This window comes from Anguilla anguilla, chromosome 19 (assembly GCF_013347855.1).
Source record: "Anguilla anguilla isolate fAngAng1 chromosome 19, fAngAng1.pri, whole genome shotgun sequence".
Classification (NCBI taxonomy): domain Eukaryota; kingdom Metazoa; phylum Chordata; class Actinopteri; order Anguilliformes; family Anguillidae; genus Anguilla; species Anguilla anguilla.
The window spans coordinates 6,159,448-6,181,729 of NC_049219.1; the positions used below are offsets into that span (position 1 = coordinate 6,159,448).

The window sequence follows — 22,282 nt, forward strand, 5'->3', positions numbered from 1 at the left end:
GTGAGAGACGCTCGCACACACACACACACACACACACACACACACACACACACACACACACACACACAGACACACAGAGGCAGCGCGAGTCATTACTGTAAACACACTCTTAACGTACGTGGCTGCCGTAAGCTAAGAATGTAATTAACGGGGAAGGAGAAACCTCTTTCTCAATGTTTATATTATCGGTCAGCAGTAGTGTCGTTGGAATACGAACGATTTCTTAGCCAGTTAGCATTTGGCAGTGGGCCCCAGGTGTCAAATATGTCAAGCATAGACCATGCCAGTGTTGCTTTACGTTGTACCTTCATTACATTACATTACAGGCATTTAGCAGACGCTCTTATCCAGAGCGACTTACACAACTTTTTACATAGTATCCATTTATACAGCTGGATATATACTGAAGCAATGCAGGTTAAGTACCTTGCTCAAGGGTACAACGGCAGTGTCCTTACCCGGGAATCGAACCTGCGACCTTTCGGTTACAAGTCGATTTGATTCGTAATATCAAATGGAACGCGAGTCAGTGGGTTTACTTCGCGTCGTGTAGCCATTGGATTTAGTCGATCCTTTGACGTGCCTGCGAACAGGCACGGGCAGGAAGTGGGCTTTTGGTGAGGTGCATCGTGGGAAGGAGGGGGAGTAACCGTTTCTCCCGTGTGCCAGAGCGACGAGAACGATCCGGAGCGGCTGTCGGACACGGAGGAGGGCAGCGACCGGACCGCCCCCCAGGTTAGCTCCTCCCCCCCCCCCCCCCCGGCCCGGAGTCCCGCCCACCCCACGCACACGCTCTGAAGGAAGGCTTTCACTTGCAGGAAATAAACTGAAAACACATTGCTTTAACACCCTTTGAAGGCTGTAAAGTAACCACCTGTTTTTTTTCTCATTTTGTTTATACAGAGCGACAGGCTAACAAGGTATGTGTGCCTTTCAGTCTTTGCTTGAGAGAGAGAGAGAGAGAGAGATTTTGGGGTGTATTGTTATTGCTGCTTGTTTCCTTTTTTCTTCTTAATTATATATTCTTACTGTAGTTAATTACCATTATCACTCCGCTTTGGCAATATATATTTTTAAATATGTCATGCCAATAAAGCATTTGAATTTGAATTTGAGAGGGTGAGAGAGAGAGAGAGAGAGAGGGTGTGTGCGTTTGCCTGCGCACGTTGACGTGTCCGTATCTGGCGTGCTAAAACGTGCTAAGACATGCTAAGACGTGCTAAAACGTGCTAAGACGTGCTAAGACGTGCTAAGGCGTGCTAAGACCTGGGCGACGCTTCCCCAGGAACGACCTGGGGCCGTCGAGCACGTCCACTGCTGAGCGCTGGGAGCGTGGCCATGGCGACAGGCGGCGGCCGTACTCCAGCCGGGCGGAGCGGGAGGACTCCACGGAGTACAGAAAGGTACCGGCCCCGCCCGCGCAACGTGTGCGCCACGCCCACTGTGTTAAGGGCCTGTGACTGTGTCTTACTGTGTTAAGAGCTGTGTCAGTGTCTGACTGTGTTAAGGGCTGCAATACCCCAAACTGTGGGGCGCGTCTGAGTTTTGTGCGGTTTGCTGTCCCAGCTTTATGAACAGATCCTAGCGGAGAACGAGAAGCTGAAGGCGCAGATACGCGACACGGACCTGGAGCTGGCCGACCTGAAGCTACAGCTAGAGAAGGCCACGCAGGTGAGCGTCCTGGGCCCGGCCAGCCAAATCAGCCTCAGCATGCAAAACACCAGAATCAGCCTCAGCATGCAAAACACCAAAATCAGCCTCAGCCTGCAAAACACCAAAATCAGCCTCAGCCTGCAAAACACCAAAATCAGCCTCAGCATACAAAATGGCAAAATCAGCCTCAGCATGCAAAACACCAGAATCAGCCTCAGCATGCAAAACACCAAAATCAGCCTCGGCATGCAAAAATTTAATTCAGCCTCAGATAGGTGAATGTTGAGCACTGCAGGTTCAGCTGTGGTTTCAGTCCTGCCCCGCCCCCCCTCCCATTGCCAGTTAACCAATCAACACTTCTGTTGTTTCAGAGGCAGGAGCGGATCTCTGACAGGTCGCAGTTGGAAATGGAGAAAAGGGTAATGATCCGAGTCTTATTCACTCATTACGTGCTTATGTAATTTGAACTAATGGCAATCAGTCATTGGGTTTTTTTTTGTTCTTTTTTCTTTTTTGAGAAGGGGGGTGCGGGGATGATCAGCTGCCCTGTAGTTTGTTCCTTCTCGCGTGCGATATGTGCGCTTTGGGAAGGAGCACACACTGTTAGCTCCTTTGAGGTGGACGCCCCTCTGAACGCCCCCCCCCCCCCGAGAGATGTGTGCTGTGTGGGAATGTGAGCTCTGTGGGATGTGTGCTCTGTGGGATGTGAGTTGTGTGGGGATGTGAGCTCTGGGGGATGTGAGCTCTGGGGGATGTGAGTTGTGTGGGGATGTGAGCTCTGAGGGATTTGAGCTCTGGGGGATGTGAGCTCTGTTGGGGGCTGTAACGGATGCAGTCTGTGGGCTCTCTCAGTGGCCGGCATGCGCTTGCTCTCGGACGCACGTTGCTTTGGAAACGGAATAACGGACACTTTTTTTTCTCCCCGCCCCCTCCTCAGGAAAAAAGGGCTCTAGAACGGAAGATCACTGAGATGGAGGAAGACCTTAAGGTACTGACCTCTTCACTTGTGTGTGTGTGTGTGTGTGTGTGTGTGTGTGTGTGGTGTGTGTGTGTGTGTGTGTGTGTGTGTGTCTGTATGTCTGCGCGCGTGCGTGAGACCACTGTGTATGCTGATCTGCTTTCAAACCACAGTTGCAATCTCAGAATTTTTCTTAATTGCACTCTTCGGTTCTGAGGCATTATTCACCCTCTTGAGCCACATTGTGTGTGAAATGGCTGTACGTGCCAAGTCTCATTCTCGCATTGCGCTATATTACATTCCATAAATTCCAAAAACCAATTAAACACTGAGGCAAATCGCTACACCCCTAATTACTTTGCAATTTACAACGAGCCAGACCTGTTGCAGGTTTGGCTCGTTGCAATTTGCAAAGCAATTAAGAGCCTAGTGATTCACCTCAGTGTTTAATTCGATCGGTTAATCTTTTTTTTTTCCCCCTCATTGTTACCATTATATAGCAGAATGTGAATGTGACTGTTTCTGGCATGATGTGGCTCAACTTGAAAAGCGTGATTAAGAGAAAAATGTACGGCTTGTTAAAATGCTGGGGATTGCCGTTGTGGTTTAGATGAAGACCAGCGGACTTGGGCATTAACACAGCGGTGTTGGGGCTTTTAAAGGGTACACCGAACCTGAACCATCACTGAACCTCCAACTGGCTGCTCCCTCCCTCTCTGTCTCTCTGTCTCTCTCTGTCTGACTCTCTCTGTCTGTGTGTCTCTCTCTGTCTGTGTGTCTCTCTTTCTCTGTCTGACTCTGTCTGTCTCTCTCTCTGTCTGACTCTGTCTGTGTCTCTCTCTCTGTCTGTGTCTCTCTCTGTCTGACTCTCTGTCTGTGTCTCTCTCTGTCTGACTCTGTCTGTGTCTCTCTCTGTCTGACTCTGTCTGACTCTGTCTGTGTGTCTCTCTCTGTCTGACTCTGTCTGACTCTGTCTGTGTGTCTCTCTCTGTCTGACTCTGTCTGACTCTGTCTGTGTGTCTCTCTCTGTCTGACTCTGTCTGACTCTGTCTGACTCTGTCTGTGTGTCTCTCTCTGTCTGACTCTGTCTGACTCTGTCTGTGTGTCTCTCTCTGTCTCTCTCTGTCTGACTCTGTCTGACTCTGTCTGTGTGTCTCTCTCTGTCTGACTCTGTCTGACTCTGTCTGTGTGTCTCTCTCTGTCTGACTCTGTCTGACTCTGTCTGACTCTGTCTGTGTGTCTCTCTCTGTCTGACTCTGTCTGACTCTGTCTGTGTGTCTCTCTCTGTCTCTCTCTGTCTGACTCTGTCTGACTCTGTCTGTGTGTCTCTCTCTGTCTGACTCTGTCTGACTCTGTCTGTGTGTCTCTCTCTGTCTGACTCTGTCTGACTCTGTCTGTGTGTCTCTCTCTGTCTGACTCTGTCTGTCTGTCTCGTGCCCTGATGCAGACTTTCTGAGTGGTCACATTTAGCTGTTTCTCTTTTAGTTATTTCCCTCCACGTTGGTTTTTTGGGTGATGTGGAGTGCCGCGGTGTCCGCTCTCGCCCTCTCTCTCTCCCTCTCTCTGGGTGTGCTGTTTCCCTGCAGACTCACCCTCTCTCTCTCTCTCTCTCCCTCTCTGGATGTGCTGTTTCCCTGCAGACTCACCCTCTCTCTCCCTCGCTGGGTGTGCTGTTTCCCTTGCAGACTCACCCTCTCACCCTCTCTCTCTCTCTCTCCCTCTCTGGGTGTGCTGTTTCCCTGCAGACTCACCCTCTCTCTCTCTCTCTCCCTCTCTCTGGGTGTGCTGTTTCCCTGCAGACTCACCCTCTCTCTCTCTCTCTCTCTCCCTCTGGGTGTGCTGTTTCCCTGCAGACTCACCCTCTCTCTCTCTCCCTCTCTGGGTGTGCTGTTTCCCTTGCAGACTCACCCTCTCTCTCTCTCTCTCTCTCTCTCTCTCTCTCTCTGGGTGTGCTGTTTCCCTGCAGACTCACCCTCTCTCTCTCTCTCACCCTCTCTCTCTCTCCCTCTCTGGGTGTGCTGTTTCCTTTGCAGACGCTCCCCCAGGTAAAGCAGGTGCGGGCCCTGCGGCAGCTCAACGAGAGGCTGCAGGCGGAGAACCGGGCCCTGGCCCGCGTGGTGGCCAAGCTGTCGCAGTCCTGCGGCCGGCTGCCCGGCCCCGGCCCCTAGACAAGCCCCGCCCCCCCCCCCCGGCCACGCCCACCCCCCCCACACACACCCCCCCACCCCCCAGGTGCCGGCCTTCCCTGAGTGGTTTTTCCATCAGGCAAATTTTGCCCGGTCTGGCTTCCCTGCATGTCAAGCTTAGGCACCGTCTACAAATTCCCCCTCCCTCTCCAATCGGGCTTTTGCAGTGACATCATCCTGCTCCTTTGAGGGGGCGCAGGATGAGTTTGGGGTGTGCGCGTGCGTGCGTGCTTGTTTACGGTGTGCGGTTCAGCGCTTGGCGGCGGCATGGTGGTCGAGCGGCCCCCGAGAGTTTTTCGGATAAATAAGATTAGGAAGATGGGCGGAGTTTAACCTCATTGGCCCAGGGGGAGGCCGTGCCACGCCCACCTTCAACCGGGCCCCGCCCCCCCCCCTCCGGCACGGCTTCGGACGGCTTTAACGGCCGGACGGTCACCGCCGCTGTCGCGTGGTTTGACTACCCAGCATGCATCTGCAGCGTGTGCTGGCGCGTGCCGTACGTGCTGGCGTGCGAGTGTCAGCGTTGAAGTGGTGCAGCATGGGAACGCTACGGTGGAGCAGAGGGGGGAGCCGGTGGGCCTTTCGGTCCTGCGGCTTTTCGCCGAACGTCCGCCGGAGTTGTAAAATGGCCCCGCTGCGGCGGGCGAGCGGGCGAGCGAAGGAGGACCGGAGGCCATGGGCCGAGAGACTAACTCCCCTCTCTCTCTCTCTCCCTCTCTCTCTCTCTGTCTCTCTCTCTGTCTCTCTCTCTCTCCCTCCCCCTTCCCCCCTCTCTTTCTCTCTCTCTCTCTCTCTCCTTCCAGATGCTTCCGGACTTGAAAGCGGACAACCAGAGGCTAAAGGACGAGAATGGAGCCCTGATCCGAGTCATTAGCAAACTTTCAAAGTAAGACCCCCCCCCCCCCCACCCCGCACCCCCCGCCCCCCGCTGCCCGTCAGCAGCGACTAACGGTATTGCACATTTAGATATTAATTGCAGCAGACATCAGCTACGAGAAGGCTCTTTCACTCCCCCCCCCCCCCCCCCCCCCCCCCCCCCTTTCCCGCCAAAAACGCCATCCTCTCGCGCCGTTGGTCCACGCTTAGGTTCCTGTCCTGTCCCTCGCTGCCGATGGCGTCCGCGCGGAAGGTCGGAGTTTACAGAACAAAGAGAAGCGAAGAAACGAAGCGTTCCCGCGGCCGGCCAGCCCCGAGCCCTCGCGTTTACCCATAAGCCTTAGTTCGCCCGCGAAACGCTCTCATCCGGCTCGCAGCCGCCATCGAACAATTCACCCGTTTTTATTTGTGCCACTATTTTTTTTTTTTCCCCGCCCCTCCCCTTTTTGTGTGTTTCCGCACAACTGCTTGGAAGTGCCGTTTGCTGTTGTTGTTGCTTTCTGGCCACGCCCCCATATCCTGCCGGAAGTCCCGCCCCCACAGGAAACCGTGTCACTTCCTGTATCGCCCGGCGATTATTAGGCGCGACCGGCTGAACCCTGCTGTATCCGTGACCCTGCGCAAACGCTCACGCGCACACACACACACACACGCTCGCACACACTCAAACAAGAAAAAATGCATGCACACACACACACACACACACACACACGCGTGCCCATGTACAATGCCTTACCATCTCCAGTTTTTTTTCTTCCGCAGTTGAAGGAAAGTGAGTCAATGTTGTAATGGACTAGGTGGAGTTCTAAGCTTTCACTGTATGTGCAATATGCATTTGTTTCTTATGAAAATGCTTTAACGAGTCCATCGAAAGACTTCTCTGCCCCCCCCCCTCACCTCACCGCCCCCTCCTTGTTTGTTTTGTTTTTTTTTTAGTAATTTTTTTAGTTCTTGCAGTGTAGTTGTTGGTTCATACCTGACCTGGTTCGTTTCGTTTTAGCAGGTACTGAGTGAATGCTGTCTGTATATATGTATTGTTTGCGACCAGCAAAATGGCATGGATTATGGTTCCCTATGGCAAAACCCTGTCTGTTACTATTAAAATATACAAACTCCAGAGGACGAAAAAAGTGTGTTTTAACTTTTTTTTTTCATTTTCGTTTCATAGTTTGATGACGTTTTGAACTGCAGTAGAGTTTTTTTCCGAGGGGGAGTGGCTAGCCGTAATCAATGACAGTTCATCCCCCCCCCCCCCCCTTCAGTTTTTAAAAAGTCAATGATAATTATGAAAGGATAATATAATTGCTTCACAACATTTCACACCTTGTAAGCAGTACCCTTTATGACGTTTTTTTTGTTTTTGTTTTGTTTTGTGTGGTCTTTGGTGTTTGTATTGTAATGAAATCCCAGGTGTGTTGGAGCGAGTCTGTTCACACTGTCCACAAGGGGTGGCGGTGGGGTATTGGGGCGGGGGGGGGGGGGGGGGGGGGGGTGCACGAGGAGTACTGCCTGGAACATTCATTTGCGGAAACATTTTCAGTGGCCTTTTAAAATTTGCTATAGTAAAAAAAAAAAACAAGTCTAGCATTTTAGCCAACAGTTTTTTTTTTTTCTCGTTTTTATTTTAATTTTTATTGCCTTCCCGCCATTTTGTGAAAACACGAGAGTGACTTTGTTACTTGGCCCGCCGTGCTGTGATAACCACTGGAAGAGTTGCTTAAAAAGACAATTGTACATCGCAAAGCTTGTGTTAGCTGTTGTACCGTCATCGACTATATATATATATATATATATGTGTATATATATATATATATATATATACACGTAAATGTGAATTTATACCCCTTAATAAAAGAGCTAATTGAGAGGGAGATAAAAAGCGGTCCTCGTGCTCTGTGAGATATTTCAGTTTTCAAATTATGGGCCATCGTCTTTTATTTTTATAGAAACTTTTTTTTTCCTTTGTTTTTTTGGGTGACTGGTTTTTTTTTTGTGCTTTGAGGCAGGGCTCCTACCAACAGGCTCACGATCTCTTGATTGAAATTCCATAATGGTACAGTTTGAATGTTCCTTGTACCGATCCTGCGTGATTTGGTTGGCTGACTGTTTGACTGACGGATTGGGTTGACCTATCGGTTGGGCGACTGCCGACGTATTTACATGGAGGATGTTTTGACTAATGTTTGAATGAGTGCGCAAACAGGCCAAATGGATTCCTTTAACTGTGAGCGTGTGTGCAGTCTTGGCATAAATGCTTATTTTCTGCTATATTTTTTGAGTGTTTTATATTTAGATTATTTATTCGTAAGATGGTTTAAGTGGCTGCAGCTCTCAAATGGTTTTATTCCTAGTTCAAAGCAGGCCTTGTGTCCGCGTGGAACCAGTCGCTAAAGTTATTTTGGAAAGAAAAAAAAAAAAACTGTATTTTGACTCGTACAAATAAAAATGTATAAATTTGTTTTTGTCTTCTGCTGTATTGAAAAAGGTAAGTTTTTGTTGCGTACCATTTCTTTCCTCCTACTTTTCCTTAGCCTGTTCTCATAAATATCCTCCTAAGATCTGGCAATTCATTTCTTTCCCCGGTAGGGGGCATGAGTCTGTGGTCTTAATTTCAAAAAACATTTTGTTTTTTTTTTGTTCACACAAGGGACATTCAGTAAAAGTAAACTAGTATTTTTGTAAATATTTTCCACTGCGACATGTTTTTTGTCGTCCAAGACTCTTGCATTATATCAAAAGAAGACTTCGCTTATGTTGTGCTGGGACTCAGGAGGATATGCTAAATTGTATGTATATTATAAACGTGTTATGCAGAGACGTGCCACTAGATGGCGCACTCCATTGGTAATCTGCCCTGATTTGTTTGACAGCAGCTTTGTTGTCCCAGTTCTTCTCGCGTGTTAAGGTACGTGGGAAATCAAAGGTAAGGGCGCCTCTAAACAATAATAACTGCATTCCTCGCGTATCTTGCTTTGAACTGACGTTCATACTCTGCGAGTCTGGTTCCAATTTTAGCCTCTAATGAGTCCTGAACTCGTGTTGGCGCGAAAGCGACAGGCTTGCAGGGAAACTGAGCTAAATTCCAGACCTGAAAGATGTCTTTTATGGACTGCGCGGTCCAAGGTGACTGCGCAAGCCAAAACTGTGTTTCTCATTACAGATGCTGGGAGGTCTTGGGGCTTTTTATTTGAAGGTTAATGGCACCTGTTCAAGTCTCCTGCATGAACGTTTGAATAAGTTTGAATAAGCTGCTTATCACTTACGTAACTTTTGAGTATCAAAATGGATGAGATTTTGGGATTGGATGAGATTTAACCTGTTTATACTTATGCATATTTATCCGTGTGGTTCTGCCGCCGCGAAATATACAGGCAGAAGATCGAAAGCACGAAAGCAACAGTGAGCTCTCTGCAGCGCTGCTCAGAAGACGCGACCCCGAGACCCTGCCGAGTATTGTGATGTCACAACAGACTCAATTAGGGTTTGGATCGATACACGTGCGCAAAGCAAAGGAGTTGAACACAGCCCGACCAAAAGCCTTCAATAGAAACGTGAAAGACAAACTCAGTGCGCGTTCAACTGCTTTCAAATCAGGCGACGGCTCCTTGTGCATAAACACCAGGTAGTGATGGCATTCACTGTAGAGAACATTCTTACTAATGCCATCTGGTGTGGCAATAGCACTGAGACTGTACAAGAATGCTAATCGGTGGAGAGTGGTGCGCAGAGAACAGTTATTGTCCCCAGCGCCAAGGACATTTACTCTGCCAATTTGATAGTGTTCTATTTATTTACCAGCCATTCTTTAAACTGTTCTGTTGTAGTGCTTCTCTCACAGCATACTGGCTTTTAGTTAGAGCCAATCTCTTGCTCGGTTTTCAGTTCTTTCTCATTTTCCCCCTCAACTTATTAATGCAAAGCAAGTTTGCCTCGTTATCATTTGCGTTGCCTTCAAATTAGCCTATCTACCAAATGGTCAGTTTTAGAAACCAGGTGTTCACACTGCCACCAATTAGGAGCCTGGTGGTTTACCCCAGTCTTTAATTTTATTAGTTAAAACTTTTTTTTTTTAAATCTTAGTGTAATTATTTGCAATAAGAACAATGTGAATGGGCGACTTTTATTCTGCATGTGACATGCCTAACCGTTTTGGCGTAATGTGGCGTAAGAGGGTAAATAATCCCTCAAAATAGGAATGGTGCAATCAATAAAAATTAAATTAAATTAATGAAAACCAGCATACACAGGGGTCCCCCAGAACCTAATTTGAGAACCAGTGTTGTTTTAAATAAGTAATCAGCCATTTCTACTGAAATCGGAGTTCCCATTGATTTATTTGAATCGGTAAATGCTTTGCATGCTGGTAAATGGCAGAACTAAACGACTGCCTGTGCACATGCGACTGGTTCGGTGTTAATGACCTACGGAGCTCCGACAGCCCTCTAAATTACTGACTATAAATAATTAAAGCGCCAATTTGTGTACCTGAAACAAGTTTGATACGGAGTTATGGCCGCATTGGCCGTTGTTTTATTTTGGTTTTTTTTTTTTTTTTTTTTTTTTGTCTTCCTTGGAATCGGAAACCACAGCCGCGAGCGCGTGTCGTGCTTGCCGTTCCCGCCGTCTTTTTCTTGGCTCTCGGGTCGCGCAACAGTGGAATGTTCCCCCTTCTGCAGCCGCACTCCGCTCGAGTTTGAGTGCGTGCGCTCCTCCAAAAAAGCCAAAAGTCGTTTTTGTTTTCCCCAGGATTTGGGCCTGCAGCAAAACGTGTCTTCGCGTTTGTGCGCGAGCCGGTTCTGAAATGCTGTATTTTAGAAAGCTCTGTGAATAAATAGGCTTGGCAGAGAACAGCTTGTTCCTGTTATGTCTCCTAAGTATGCTGAAATAAAGCACTGCGACAGCATGTTCTATAATTACACGTAGTCCTGCAGCAGTTCTTTTTGGGGGACGGAGAGGGGGAGGGGGCGGGTTGGTGGTTCACTTGCGTGCAACTCCTTCACTTGTGGCTGTGTCCTACCATCCCATCTGTGTGTTCTCATCTTCTACCATAACCTCCTTCACTTGTGGCTGTGTCCTACCATCCCATCTGTGTGTTCTCATCTTCTACCATAACCTCCTGCATGTGTGGCTATGTCCTGCTTATCCATGCGTGTTCTCATCTATTGGCTTCATCTGGATCTGCTATTGTTTAGTCAGTCAGTTTAACAGGAATGTATTGGTTTTGTCTTGCCTGGTGATTAATTCCTTGAATGCCTTGGGAATGAGGCATGGATTGGACTCAAACCTGCAATTGGAATTGGAATTTGTTTTTTTGTTGGTTTTTTTGCCGAACTGAGCGGTGCGTGTGGTGAAGACTAGGGGCCTGTATCGCAGAGCGAGCTCTCAGCTAGGCGCAGAGTTAGTGCGCGATGACGTCAGCTGACTGAAGGCGAGCTCCTGGAATTCGCAACTCCTGCACTTTCCTGGGAGCAGCCGATGTCTTCCCGGTTGGAAAAGGGAATGATGATTTCTCCAGAGCTCCCGTTAAGTGTTTGATATCTCCGTCCCCATCGCCAAACCCCCACCCCCCCCCCCAAAACATTACTCTGCTCTAATCTGCTCACCGCTTATCTTTCTACATTACATTACAGGCATTTAGCAGACGCTCTTATCCAGAGCGACTTACACAACTTTTTTTGCATAGCATTTTACATTGTATCCATTTATACAGCTGGATATATACTGAAGCAATGCAGGTTAAGTACCTTGCTCAAGGGTACAACGGCAGTGTCCTACCCGGGAATCGAACCTGCGACCTCTCGGTTATAAGCCCAGTTCCTTAACCACTGTGCTACACTCCGTCCGTTTCTAATGTTGCGGCGTACGAGATAACGGTGACATCGCAACAGTGGGGAAAAACCTGTTTCCGCAATCGCTCCTGTTGATGGAGTCCGGCTCTGCCCACTTTCCCTCCGCTGCGCTCCGCGGGAGGAAACTAGCCCTACCCCCCCCCCCCCCCCCCCCCCCCGCGCGCCGCTGTCCCTCTCCGCTCCGCTTCCTTCCGCTCTTTCTCCCTGCGGCGGCTGACTGATTCACTCCCTGTGCATTCCATTCGGCTCTCTCACTGGGGGGGGCCGGGCCGGGCCCTGTGAGGTTCGCTGGGGGGGGGGAGTATGGGGGGGGGGATTGCGTTAATGAGGTCAGCGCCAGCCCAGGGAATGTTCTCTCCAGGACGTCGCTGCGGGTTACCGCAGACGGCCTGTCATCAGCAACGAACCTATCATGTGACCAAAGGCCCAGTGGTTACCGTGGCACTTAAGTGAGGCCTTTGCAGAATATTCCTTCTTCCATTTTCTTAATTTTATTGTATATATTGTTTTTTTTGCGGGTTTTGTCCGACACTAAAGGTTTCAAAGAAAAAATTGTGTAAACCATGAGATTAAGTCCATCCTCCAAGGAAATTGTGATTTATTCATGTCTGTAATGTCAAGAAGAATGTCAACAACAGGTAAGGATGTGCCAATGAATTTAAGAACACTAAAATGCTTAGCGATGAGAACAGGCCATTCAGTCCCCCTAGCCCAGGGGTGCACAACAAGGGCCAATCCATTTCAAGATTTTGTGCCAACATTTGTTTAATTAGCCCAATCATATCTTGATCTGATGTGTATAAGCACCGGCTACAGCCTACAGACTGCAAGTGTATCCTAGATTGTACTGTGCTCAAGAACAGGAATGAAGCAGTGTAGTTTACAGAGCTGTAAGAAATGGTAATCGGTTGGAACAAAAACCAGCACAGAGATCGGCCCTCCAGGACCGGGGTTGTGCACCCCTGCCCTAGCCACACAACTTCATTTGAGATTCGATCTTATCTGGAGCCCTGTTTCAGGAAGCAGGATTGCTGAGTTGGCTGGACAAGTGCACTGAGTAAAACCCGGAACTCACCTAAGTCTGGAACCTGGACTGAAGTAAAAGGAGCTGTTCCGATTTTTACTCAGAAAGTTATCCAGCTAACTCTGTTACCCTGTTGCTCTGCTTCTACTACATCCACAAGAAAGCTCATCCGTACTTTGACAGCATCCTAATATCCAACTTCCTGATATCCAGTAGAACAAGGTGGGTATACCTTCTGTTTATCCTCTTATTCCATTGGCAGAGCTCAACATGAACATCTTATCACGAAAACCTGACTCTAGGTGGGCCTAGAGCTCTGTGACCACAAATGTCTTTCTAAACCTTACCGTAAACTACATTACCCAATTCTCCAAAAAACTTGGTTGCGCGGATCATGTTATATAAAGGGGAAAACCGATATCTTGGCGTAACTAACTGAGAAAATAACACAAGCCTCTTTTAGGGAAGTGATTTCATGCAGACGCATAGCATTAAGCAGAATGCCACTTCTGTAATGGCCGGGCTTATTTTGTTTGAGATACTGAAATGCACAGAAGGATTTAGTGGAGAAGCTTGCTGAAGAAGTACAAAGCTACGGAAGACCGGTTTGCTCTTTTGTACTTCGCCTTCTGAGGCACAAAAATCCCAAATATGCAGCAGGGTTTTTTTTTTTTTTTTTTAATGACCTCAGCGCTTGCAGAAGGTGCTTTTTTTTAGGTCTCTGCGCCACGCCCGCCTGGTCCTTTTGTCCGTTTTGTAATGATGATGTGCCGATCGTGATCCGGTCTGCCAGCGCAAAACAGGTGCTTTCGTTCCCGTGGCAACACTTAAAGAGCCGGCTTCGCCCGACAGACAGCACAATCTCGCAGAATTGTTGGCCTGCCGCAGAAACGCCGAGAGAACATCGGCGCGGTGGAAATGGCATCCTGAGGCGAAAGACAAAAGACCTATACGCACATACCAGCCATTTATTTTTTGTCTGTCCTTGCCTCCAAAAACCCGTGGGTCAACACCTTGTGCAAATCGTTAAATAAACGGGACCAACGAATGGTATGTGCGACGCTCTGTGCTATGTGCAGAGTTACTATGGGAGACAAAAGTGGTCACAAGAGGCCTGGAAGCTCTGTACACTTCTGCAATTTGTACACATCTTAGCTCTCACTAAAGCAAATCTCAATGACGTCAGCAGGGCAATGGCATTTGCAAAAGGCACAGACTACAAAAATGACCTTTTTGAGATGAGCAGTCCAGCGCTATTAGTGCACGTGAATCAGTTCCATACAAGAATTGCATACTTGTGTACTATACAAGGAGCCTTAAACAGCTTTATGACTTGAACTCTGTGCCACACCTGAACTACAGGAAAAGCATTTGTTTCTTTGCACCGTAAGTCAGGGATAACTAGTATCCATGTTAATTAGATTTTTTTGCATTAGTCAAATGGAACAAGGAAGGACAAAATTTAAGTGCATTTACTGCATATGAACTTTGAACCCTGAAGCACTGTTCCCAGACTAAACAGTCCCCACGGTCGGCTTAGCACTTCCCAGAATGCTTCAGTGGACGTGAGACCACAGAAACACAAGAAAGATTAAGAATGAACTTTAAAACCTGAAGCTCTGTGTTTGGAGACTGAGGCGATGGTATTAGGCCACAGTGGCCTTAACACTTGCCAGGGTGTCATTGACTGGAGACGGTGAACTTAGAATAGAACTGCAGTACATATCATTTTTTAAAATATATATATTTATATATGAAAATATATTAAAATGTGCCCCCTTCACTCTCCTTACCTGCTGCGACACACCCATCAGTTCTCCTCCTCACCGTCAGGGGGCAGCACCCACACTGTTGGAAGTGGTGCTGTCATTCTGGCAAACCTCTCTCTGATGTTTTGGCGAAAGTTTCGGTGTGTAGAGCTCTGTGAGGTGAGCGATAATTACACCTCTGGTATTTAAACTTCAGTGGAAAATGCCGGTGAGAATTAATGTTTTTTTTAAAATACAGAAATAAAAGCAGCTGAAGCACACCAGTGGCACTAATTATAATGCCAGCGAATAAGAACCATTGTCCATTTTGTGCTTTCGAAGAGTCTTACATTTTTAAAATATATTTTATATTCATCACACAGCGTGTACTCAAAATATCACATTATCATAAAAGTCTTAATTTAGTTGTTTGTGTTTTTATATTGGATTTGTAAACACTGGACAATTACCTTGTATAATTTGATATTTTGAGTACATATTAAATCAAATTCATTGATACTCCATGTGGTGAAAGGAAATATGGTTAATTGATTATTTGGATTCATTATTTAGATTGAGTTAATTGATTATTTATGTTTCATGTACTTCAGTACAACTGTCATGGCAGAAATCATGATAAAACGGCATGCTAATTTAATATCTCGTGGAATGTATTATTAATATTATTTTATATAGATATAGATTTATTAATATTTTAATATGATTGTAGTTTTGTGAGCATGTGTAAAAGTAGAGTTCTTATTTGTATCAGATTTAGGACATTGCAATTGTTACTGGGGTTGGTGAGTGGTCAACAGACATAGAATGGGTATTTTCTCCAAAAGCTCTACATACGACTTTAATACCATAAAACCATCTGAAGAAATGGTTGCCATTTCAGTTAAAGGGATGTGAATGCAATCTACACACAGGTTTTGTAATTGTAGCAAATTGTTGCAAATTGTCTCCTCTATATGCAACTTCTACACCATAAGACTATGAAGATTGTCAGTTCAGGGGAAATTGTTTCGTATAAATAATAGAGAGTGTGTTCTTTACACAGTCTCTAATGGCTGCATTTATACCCCCTTTACTGAACTGAACATTTTGTTTTAATACCGTTTTAAGGTGTTTCATTTGCATACAGTTGCCTACTATTGAAGAATATGTCCATATTGGGGATCCTGGCCACTCGCCAACCCACGGAACAGGGCTGCCCAACTCTCTTCCTTGAGATTGTCCGGTAGGTTTTCGCTCAAACCGTAACAAAGCTCGCCTCATTCCACTGTCAGACATCTCGTTGAGCTGATAATTAATAGAACCAGGTGCGTAAAATTAGGGTGGTTGAAATGAAAACCTACAGAACGACAGATCTCCAGGAACAGGGCTGGGCAGCCCTGCCCCGCAACAATTGCAATGTCCTGTAATCCCTCGATTTCATTCGTGCGAGCTCGTGCGCATTCGGTGTGTCGACATTCTCGTGGTGCGCGAGAGACTGGGCAGAGCGAGCGCAGCTCCCAGCATGCGTGTGACAAATCAAACTGGCAGTTAGAGAGCACATCTTCCTACACCCGACCGCTCACCTGGCGACAGAGAAAACCGTACGAAATACAGGTAAGCCATATCGAAAACGCAAGTTTTCTATTCGTCTAACTTTGTAGACTTGTAAAAGGTTATAGCCTACGATAGAGGAAATTTGAGACATTTTTCTTGTGAGAAAACTTTGGTGGAAGTTTTGTGCGAGTGTTTGAAAAGTGTAGAACTTGCGCCGACCTGCGCGCGGGGGGAATAGCGTACTCAGGTGGAACCACGTCAGTGCAGAATTTCGACTTCCTTGGTTTTGACAGACGAGTGAAACTTGTTACAACTTGGCTCTTCGTGAAGAAACAGACTTTCAATTGCGCTATATGCTGTTTTACTATTAAATTAACTGGTTTTCTCTATTCGTTTATTTCCCCTGATCCCCTACATATTTTGTTGCAGAAACGGTCTTCAATGGAATGCGGTGCTCGGAGCCGCAAAGAGACATTGCGACCAGACCCTTCACCGTGTCATTTTGAAACGGCAAGAGCCCTTCGCTAAGACCTTGGCTTGCAACAGGTAGTTATTAAACATAAAAAAGAAAACATGGCGACTGGATATAGACCAAATGCAACGACAGACTTTCTGGAAGAATGGAAAGCGAAACGGGAAAAAATGAGGGCTAAAATGCTGGGGGATATCGCCGCATCTACCGGTGGGTGCAGCGTCGCCACCGGGACCCCTTCTCTTGGAATAAATAACAAAACTACCAACAGCGAATTAAACAACAACGGCAACGCAGGTAGCGGGGGCTCCTCGACTATCAATTGCGTGTCGTCCTATCCCGTGGTTCGGTCTTCGTCCTCCACTGCCCTAAGCCGGAGGCCGGAGGATGACCAGCACCAGACACCGGTCGGTCGGGGAGCCGATCCTCCCGGCGGCAACCTGAAGAAGACGCCTCAGCCGGAGAAAGTGGTCGGCACCCCACAATCGGAGTGCAGCGAGAGCGGGAAGGACAGCCCCAGCCCTGTAACGGGCTCGAGCAAAGGCAAGGAGAAGAAGAGCTCGGGTCCGAGCGCCCGGAAGGGGAAAGGCCAGATCGAGCGGAGAAAACTGAGGGAGAAGCGGAGGTCAACAGGTGTTGTCAATATACCGTCAAACGAGGTCAGTCCCACGTTCCCGTCAGTTGACAATTGTTTGTTTACGTGTCGCCAGTAGTTACGCCTAAACTGCTGCAGTGGCATGTATGTCGGAAGTAGCCTATATGGATGTTGATAGTGTATTCGAATCACAGACCCGATTACATATTTAAAATAAATATAATATTAAAAAAACGGAATATAACAAATAGATTTACTATTTGGTCTGTGAAAACAAATAGGCTATACATGCTAAATAAAAAAGCAAGTGTCAAGCTCACACGCCCTATTACTTCTAGCCTATACTGTATGTAATTATATGGGAACACCCAAACGTACCAAAATCCTGATTCATTTATCCCTCCAAAAATTGCTCACGTAGGCCTACTGAAACGAACAAATAATTAGTACTGCAGCAGATCTCGCTGAATCACTGCTTTCTGGTGTGCACTAGGAATGCAAAACATTTAATTATGACAGACACATTAGTTGCTTGTCTTATTTAACCTTTCTGTCGCAATGACTGCAAAGACCGAATTAGCGAACAGCTAGTGCGTGACAGCTTGTTTCTGTTGTTGTGCGTAAATCTTGCCACTTTCCTCAATTGAATAGGCTGCCAAGTCAGCAGAGGCATTACAGCCTTATTTCTGCTCGGGCTCGGTGCTTGTTGATTTGGGGGCGGTTTAAAAGAATCCTCTGATGAAAATGTGCGCAGTACTTGTCGCCTTTGTGGCACACTGCGCACATTAATTGAGCTCCAGGCTTTTTTTTTTCGCTTGCTAAGGAAGTGGGGGGGGGGGGGGGGTCTCGGTTGGCTATAATATCTTTTCCCGAGGCCGTCCACCCCGTCTGACTAGAGGAGCTGCAAACTGGGCTTCATCCAGGCTGTAATGACTGGGAACCCAGGCTGGGTTCCAAGCTCTGGGACGCTTTGGGCCAAAGAATGCGTGGAAATGCCCAGTTTTCTTTCTTTTCTTTCTTTTTTTTTTTTTTTTTTGCTGTCAGACATGTAAAATGTGCACGTGTAAATGTGAAATATGTTATTTCCAAAGTTTTTTTTTTTTAGGTAGAAACTGGAAAAAATAGTTTCCTATCGCACAGGAATAGTGTCAAAAATGAGTGCACTTTTGACCTGCTCTTTGAGGAAAGCCACATTCCTTACGTGCGTATGTGAACGTCTATGCTTCCTCGAGCGCGTTAGAATAAGCAGGTAGCCGGCTGATTTCCCCGACACACCGTGCAGATAATTGCTGCGCGGTTATGTTAGGCTAACGCGCGGTTAAGTCAGGCGAACGCGATGCCCGCTCAGTTTTCAGACCGTAGACATTCCAGGAAAAGGGTCTCCTTTGCATTCTTGTCTCTCCTCCCCGCGGAGAGAGACAGATGCGTCTGTTCCGTTGGCGACCTTTAACCCGCAGAAGAATGCGGACGGCTCTAAAGACTCCCCCCCCGATTCCCTCCTGCGGGCGGGCCGGCCGGTCGGTGTCCAGCCCGCTGCAAGGTGCGCTTCCTGTTTCTGCAGCGCAGCCCGTGAGTGTGAGTTCCTGAAGCCGAAGGCCTGATTTATGGGTGCCATTGTTTGGTGTGTGAGTGTGAGTGTGTGCTTGTGCACGTGTGTGTGTGAGAACATTCATACCCCTGGTCTGGGCATTCCTGATATCAGCCTCCTGTTCACTATCTCAGCCTGGCAGACCTGTAAAAGCTGAGTGCCAGCACTGTGATTGGATAGTGACCCTTGATTAAACCCTGGCCTGATGGGTGGAGCTACTACAATCTGCCAATCATGTACTGGCACGAACCAATCGCAGAGAACACGGAAGAACAAAGTTCTGAGTTCAAATCGGTGAGCTGCTGATAAAACAATGCAAGCAGGCCAAGAGTGATATGTTTATGTTAAAAGATCAAAAATGTTTTTAATAGTGTGATTTTTCTTTGAGAAAAGTGCACTAGAGTCAACTGTTGGTTTTAATTATTAGGTAGGGAGGTCTGTTTACTGTCTGTGATGGCGTACGCCCCTTTTTTTCCATCTTCTTTGGCAACGGAATGGGCTTGTATTATGGGATGTCGTCTTTTCTGTCCCGAGCAAGAGTGCCCGTCTGAACAGAGTTGCTGAGAGGTGCTCGGTGGATCCGGCAAGCGGGGGTGCTTTGAAGCAGTGGCTCTCAAACTCCATCCTGGCGACCCCCGCGTATGCTGGCTTTTGGTACGGCCGATCGTTGCTTAAATAAGGTTGTCTTAAGTGCGTGTTTATGTTCTTTTGTTATTTTCCCTTAAATTTATTAACATAATGTGGGTTTGGCTTGTTATCATTTGCTTTAAAAAAAAAAAAAAAAAAATTCTTCTTTATCTGCCAGGTTAGTTTTAGTGTCCAGGTGTTCACCAATTAGTAGCCCACTGATTCAGTCTTTAATTTGATCGGTTAAAATGTTTTACCTCTTAATGCAATCATTTGCAAATAACACAGTGTGACTCAATGTCTGTGAGCGCTGCTTGCTGTAAGACTGTGTCTGTGAGTGCTGCTTTCTGTGAGACTCTGTCTGTGAGTGCTGCTTGCTGTGTGAGACTCTGTCTGTGAGCGCTGCTTGCTGTGAGACTGTCTGTGAGCGCTGCTTGCTGTGTGAGACTGTGTCTGTGAGCGCTGCTTGCTGTGTGAGACTCTGTGTCTGTGAGCACTGCTTGCTGTGTGAGACTGTGTCTGTGAGCGCTGCTTGCTGTGTGAGACTGTGTCTGTGAGCGCTGCTTGCTGTGTGAGACTCTGTGTCTGTGAGCGCTGCTTGCTGTGTGAGACTCTGTGTCTGTGAGCGCTGCTTGCTGTGTGAGACTGTGTCTGTGAGAGCTGCTTGCTGTGTGAGACTCTGTGTCTGTGAGCGCTGCTTGCTGTGAGACTGTGTCTGTGAGCGCTGCTTGCTGTGTGAGACTCTGTGTCTGTGAGCGCTGCTTGCTGTGTGAGACTCTGTGTCTGTGAGTGCTGCTTGCTGTGTGAGACTGTGTCTGTGAGAGCTGCTTGCTGTGTGAGACTCTGTCTGTGAGTGCTGCTTGCTGTGTGAGACTGTGTCTGTGAGCGCTGCTTGCTGTGTGAGACTCTGTGTCTGTGAGTGCTGCTTGCTGTGTGAGACTGTGTCTGTGAGCGCTGCTTGCTGTGTGAGACTGTGTCTGTGAGTGCTGCTTGCTGTGTGAGACTCTGTGTCTGTGAGCGCTGCTTGCTGTGTGAGACTCTGTGTCTGTGAGCGCTGCTTGCTGTGTGAGACTGTGTCTGTGAGTGCTGCTTGCTGTGTGAGACTCTGTGTCTGTGAGTGCTGCTTGCTGTGTGAGACTCTGTGCCTGTGAGTGCTGCTTGCTGTGTGAGACTCTGTGCCTGTGAGCGCTGCTTGCTGTGTGAGACTCTGTGCCTGTGAGCGCTGCTTGCTGTGTGACACTCTGTGTCTGTGAGTGCTGCTTGCTGTGTGACACTCTGTGTCTGTGAGTGCTGCTTGCTGTGTGAGACTCTGTGTCTGTGAGTGCTGCTTGCTGTGTGAGACTCTGTGTCTGTGAGCGCTGCTTGCTGTGTGAGACTCTGTCTGTGAGTGCTGCTTGCTGTATGAGACTGTGTCTGTGAGTGCTGCTTGCTGTGTGAGACTCTGTGCCTGTGAGCGCTGCTTGCTGTATGAGACTGTGTCTGTGAGTGCTGCTTGCTGTGAGACTGTGTCTGTGAGCGCTGCTTGCTGTGTGAGACTCTGTGTCTGTGAGCACTGCCTTGTCCCCTCTGACCTGGCCTTTTCAACATGGCTGTTTGCCGCGGATGTCACGGCACTGATGTTGTTGGAAGCCGAGTCTCTGGGTCCTGCTATGAAAACAGCCTCTCCATCAGGCCCTGGGTCAGGCTGGCTCCCTGAGGGATTGGGCTAGGAGCCAAACTGGGTCTCTCCCTCTATCTCTCTCTCACTCTCTCTCTGTTTAGAGTACTATCTCTCTTTCTCTCTCTCTTACTCTCTGTTTAAAGTTCTCTCTCTCTCTCTCGCTCTCTCTTTCTCTCCCTCTCCCTCTCCCCCTCTTCACATCCCTTTGTTTATGTATTCAGTTTCTGAAGGCTTCCTCTATCTCTAATGGCCTAGATGTTATTAGTCCTGGGGGGGTGGGGGAGGGGGGGGGGTCTCTGTGGAAGCTGGTCATTTCTGTGACCACATTCACAACCCCTGAATCACAGCAAGCTGCTAATCGTTAATGATCTGCGTTATATACCTGTAATGTCTGCTGCTGGATGACTTGCGCTCTCATTCTCTTAAGGCTACGCAGTGTCGGAAATGGCTACGCAAGAAGGATGAATGCTGCATATTTATTTCCCAGAGCTTTGAGCTTTGTTTATGTGACTTAAGTGCTTCGCGGTAAACGGTTCCTTTATTTAAAAGTTTCTTCTTTTGATTTGGCTGTATTATAGACTGGCGGAGGTCCTAAATGTGCACGCTCAGTCACTGGGACTCGATAACCAAACCAAACCTGCTCTGTGTTACGCGACATTCAGAGAAGTTAAAACACCTTTTTTTCAACAACTTAAATTGATCAATAAACTGGGCTGGGACAAAATCTGCGGACGCTTCATTTCCTATTTCCCTGTGCTTCTGCTTTCTCATTCTGGAGAACACCCACCCCCTCCCCCCCCTTTAACAGTGATCTGTTAATCTTCAAGCCGGATACACACGGATCTAATCTATGAAAGACTATTTTGCTATTCCTGACAATATTAAACGTTTAACAATTCTCGTAATGTGTTTATGGCGATCACAATACTCGGGAGGTTCATTTTATGTAAAGTCTTAGATGTATGTAATTTCTGAAATATTTAAATGAGGAAAAGATTTTTTTTTTTGTTGCTGAGAACCCTCTGGAACTGGTTCACTGACCCTCGTGGGATCCCAGCCCCCCCCCCCCACCCTGTTTTGCACACGGCGGCGTTCTGGGAGGAAACGGCGGGCCTTCGGGGCCGCGGGGCGGACAGGAAACGGGGGCTTGCGGGCGATGGAGGGAGCGGGCTTTAGGGAGGAGGAAGGAGGAGGAGGAGGTGGAGGAAGGCGCAGTTCTGCTGAGTCAGTGTGACCAGCGAAAACGCCTCCTGCTCTGACGGCGGCTCTCCGGAACTGGGCTCTGTAACGCGAGGGGTTGCGAGTTTGATGCCTGCCTTCACCCGCTGTGCCCGATCACTGCGGCGCCTTTTCTGCATGCTCCACGCACAGCTCTGCCTGTAGGCTCTCGCGCTCCAGGCTCATTTGCATATTCATGTAGACGCAGGTGTAGGTTTGATAACCGTGTGGCTCCACCACTGAATCGCCGATGAAAGCTTGACTTTCATTGCCT

At 47.8% G+C, this 22,282-nt stretch overlaps 2 protein-coding genes across 7 annotated transcripts in view; both read left to right on the forward strand.

The window, feature by feature from the left end:
- Positions 1 to 5,807, forward strand: part of LOC118218693 (protein phosphatase 1 regulatory subunit 12A-like) — a 49,357-nt gene extending 43,550 nt beyond the window's left edge. For all 6 annotated transcript variants that reach the window (XM_035401303.1, XM_035401305.1, XM_035401306.1 and 3 more), the window contains 7 exons: positions 670 to 735; positions 904 to 920; positions 1,286 to 1,403; positions 1,567 to 1,671; positions 2,025 to 2,072; positions 2,591 to 2,641; positions 5,601 to 5,807. In XM_035401303.1, the coding sequence (XP_035257194.1) occupies positions 670 to 735; positions 904 to 920; positions 1,286 to 1,403; positions 1,567 to 1,671; positions 2,025 to 2,072; positions 2,591 to 2,641; positions 5,601 to 5,687 (492 nt within the window). In that variant the 3' untranslated portion in view covers positions 5,688 to 5,807. The remainder of the gene's footprint in view (positions 1 to 669; positions 736 to 903; positions 921 to 1,285; positions 1,404 to 1,566; positions 1,672 to 2,024; positions 2,073 to 2,590; positions 2,642 to 5,600) is intronic.
- Positions 5,808 to 15,508: 9,701 nt separating this feature from the next.
- LOC118218698 (PRKC apoptosis WT1 regulator protein-like) overlaps positions 15,509 to 22,282 on the forward strand; it is a 30,584-nt gene continuing 23,810 nt past the window's right edge. Inside the window, exons 1-2 of the mRNA XM_035401317.1 lie at positions 15,509 to 15,908; positions 16,278 to 16,979. Coding sequence (XP_035257208.1) covers positions 16,422 to 16,979 — 558 coding nt within the window. The 5' untranslated portion in view covers positions 15,509 to 15,908; positions 16,278 to 16,421. The remainder of the gene's footprint in view (positions 15,909 to 16,277; positions 16,980 to 22,282) is intronic.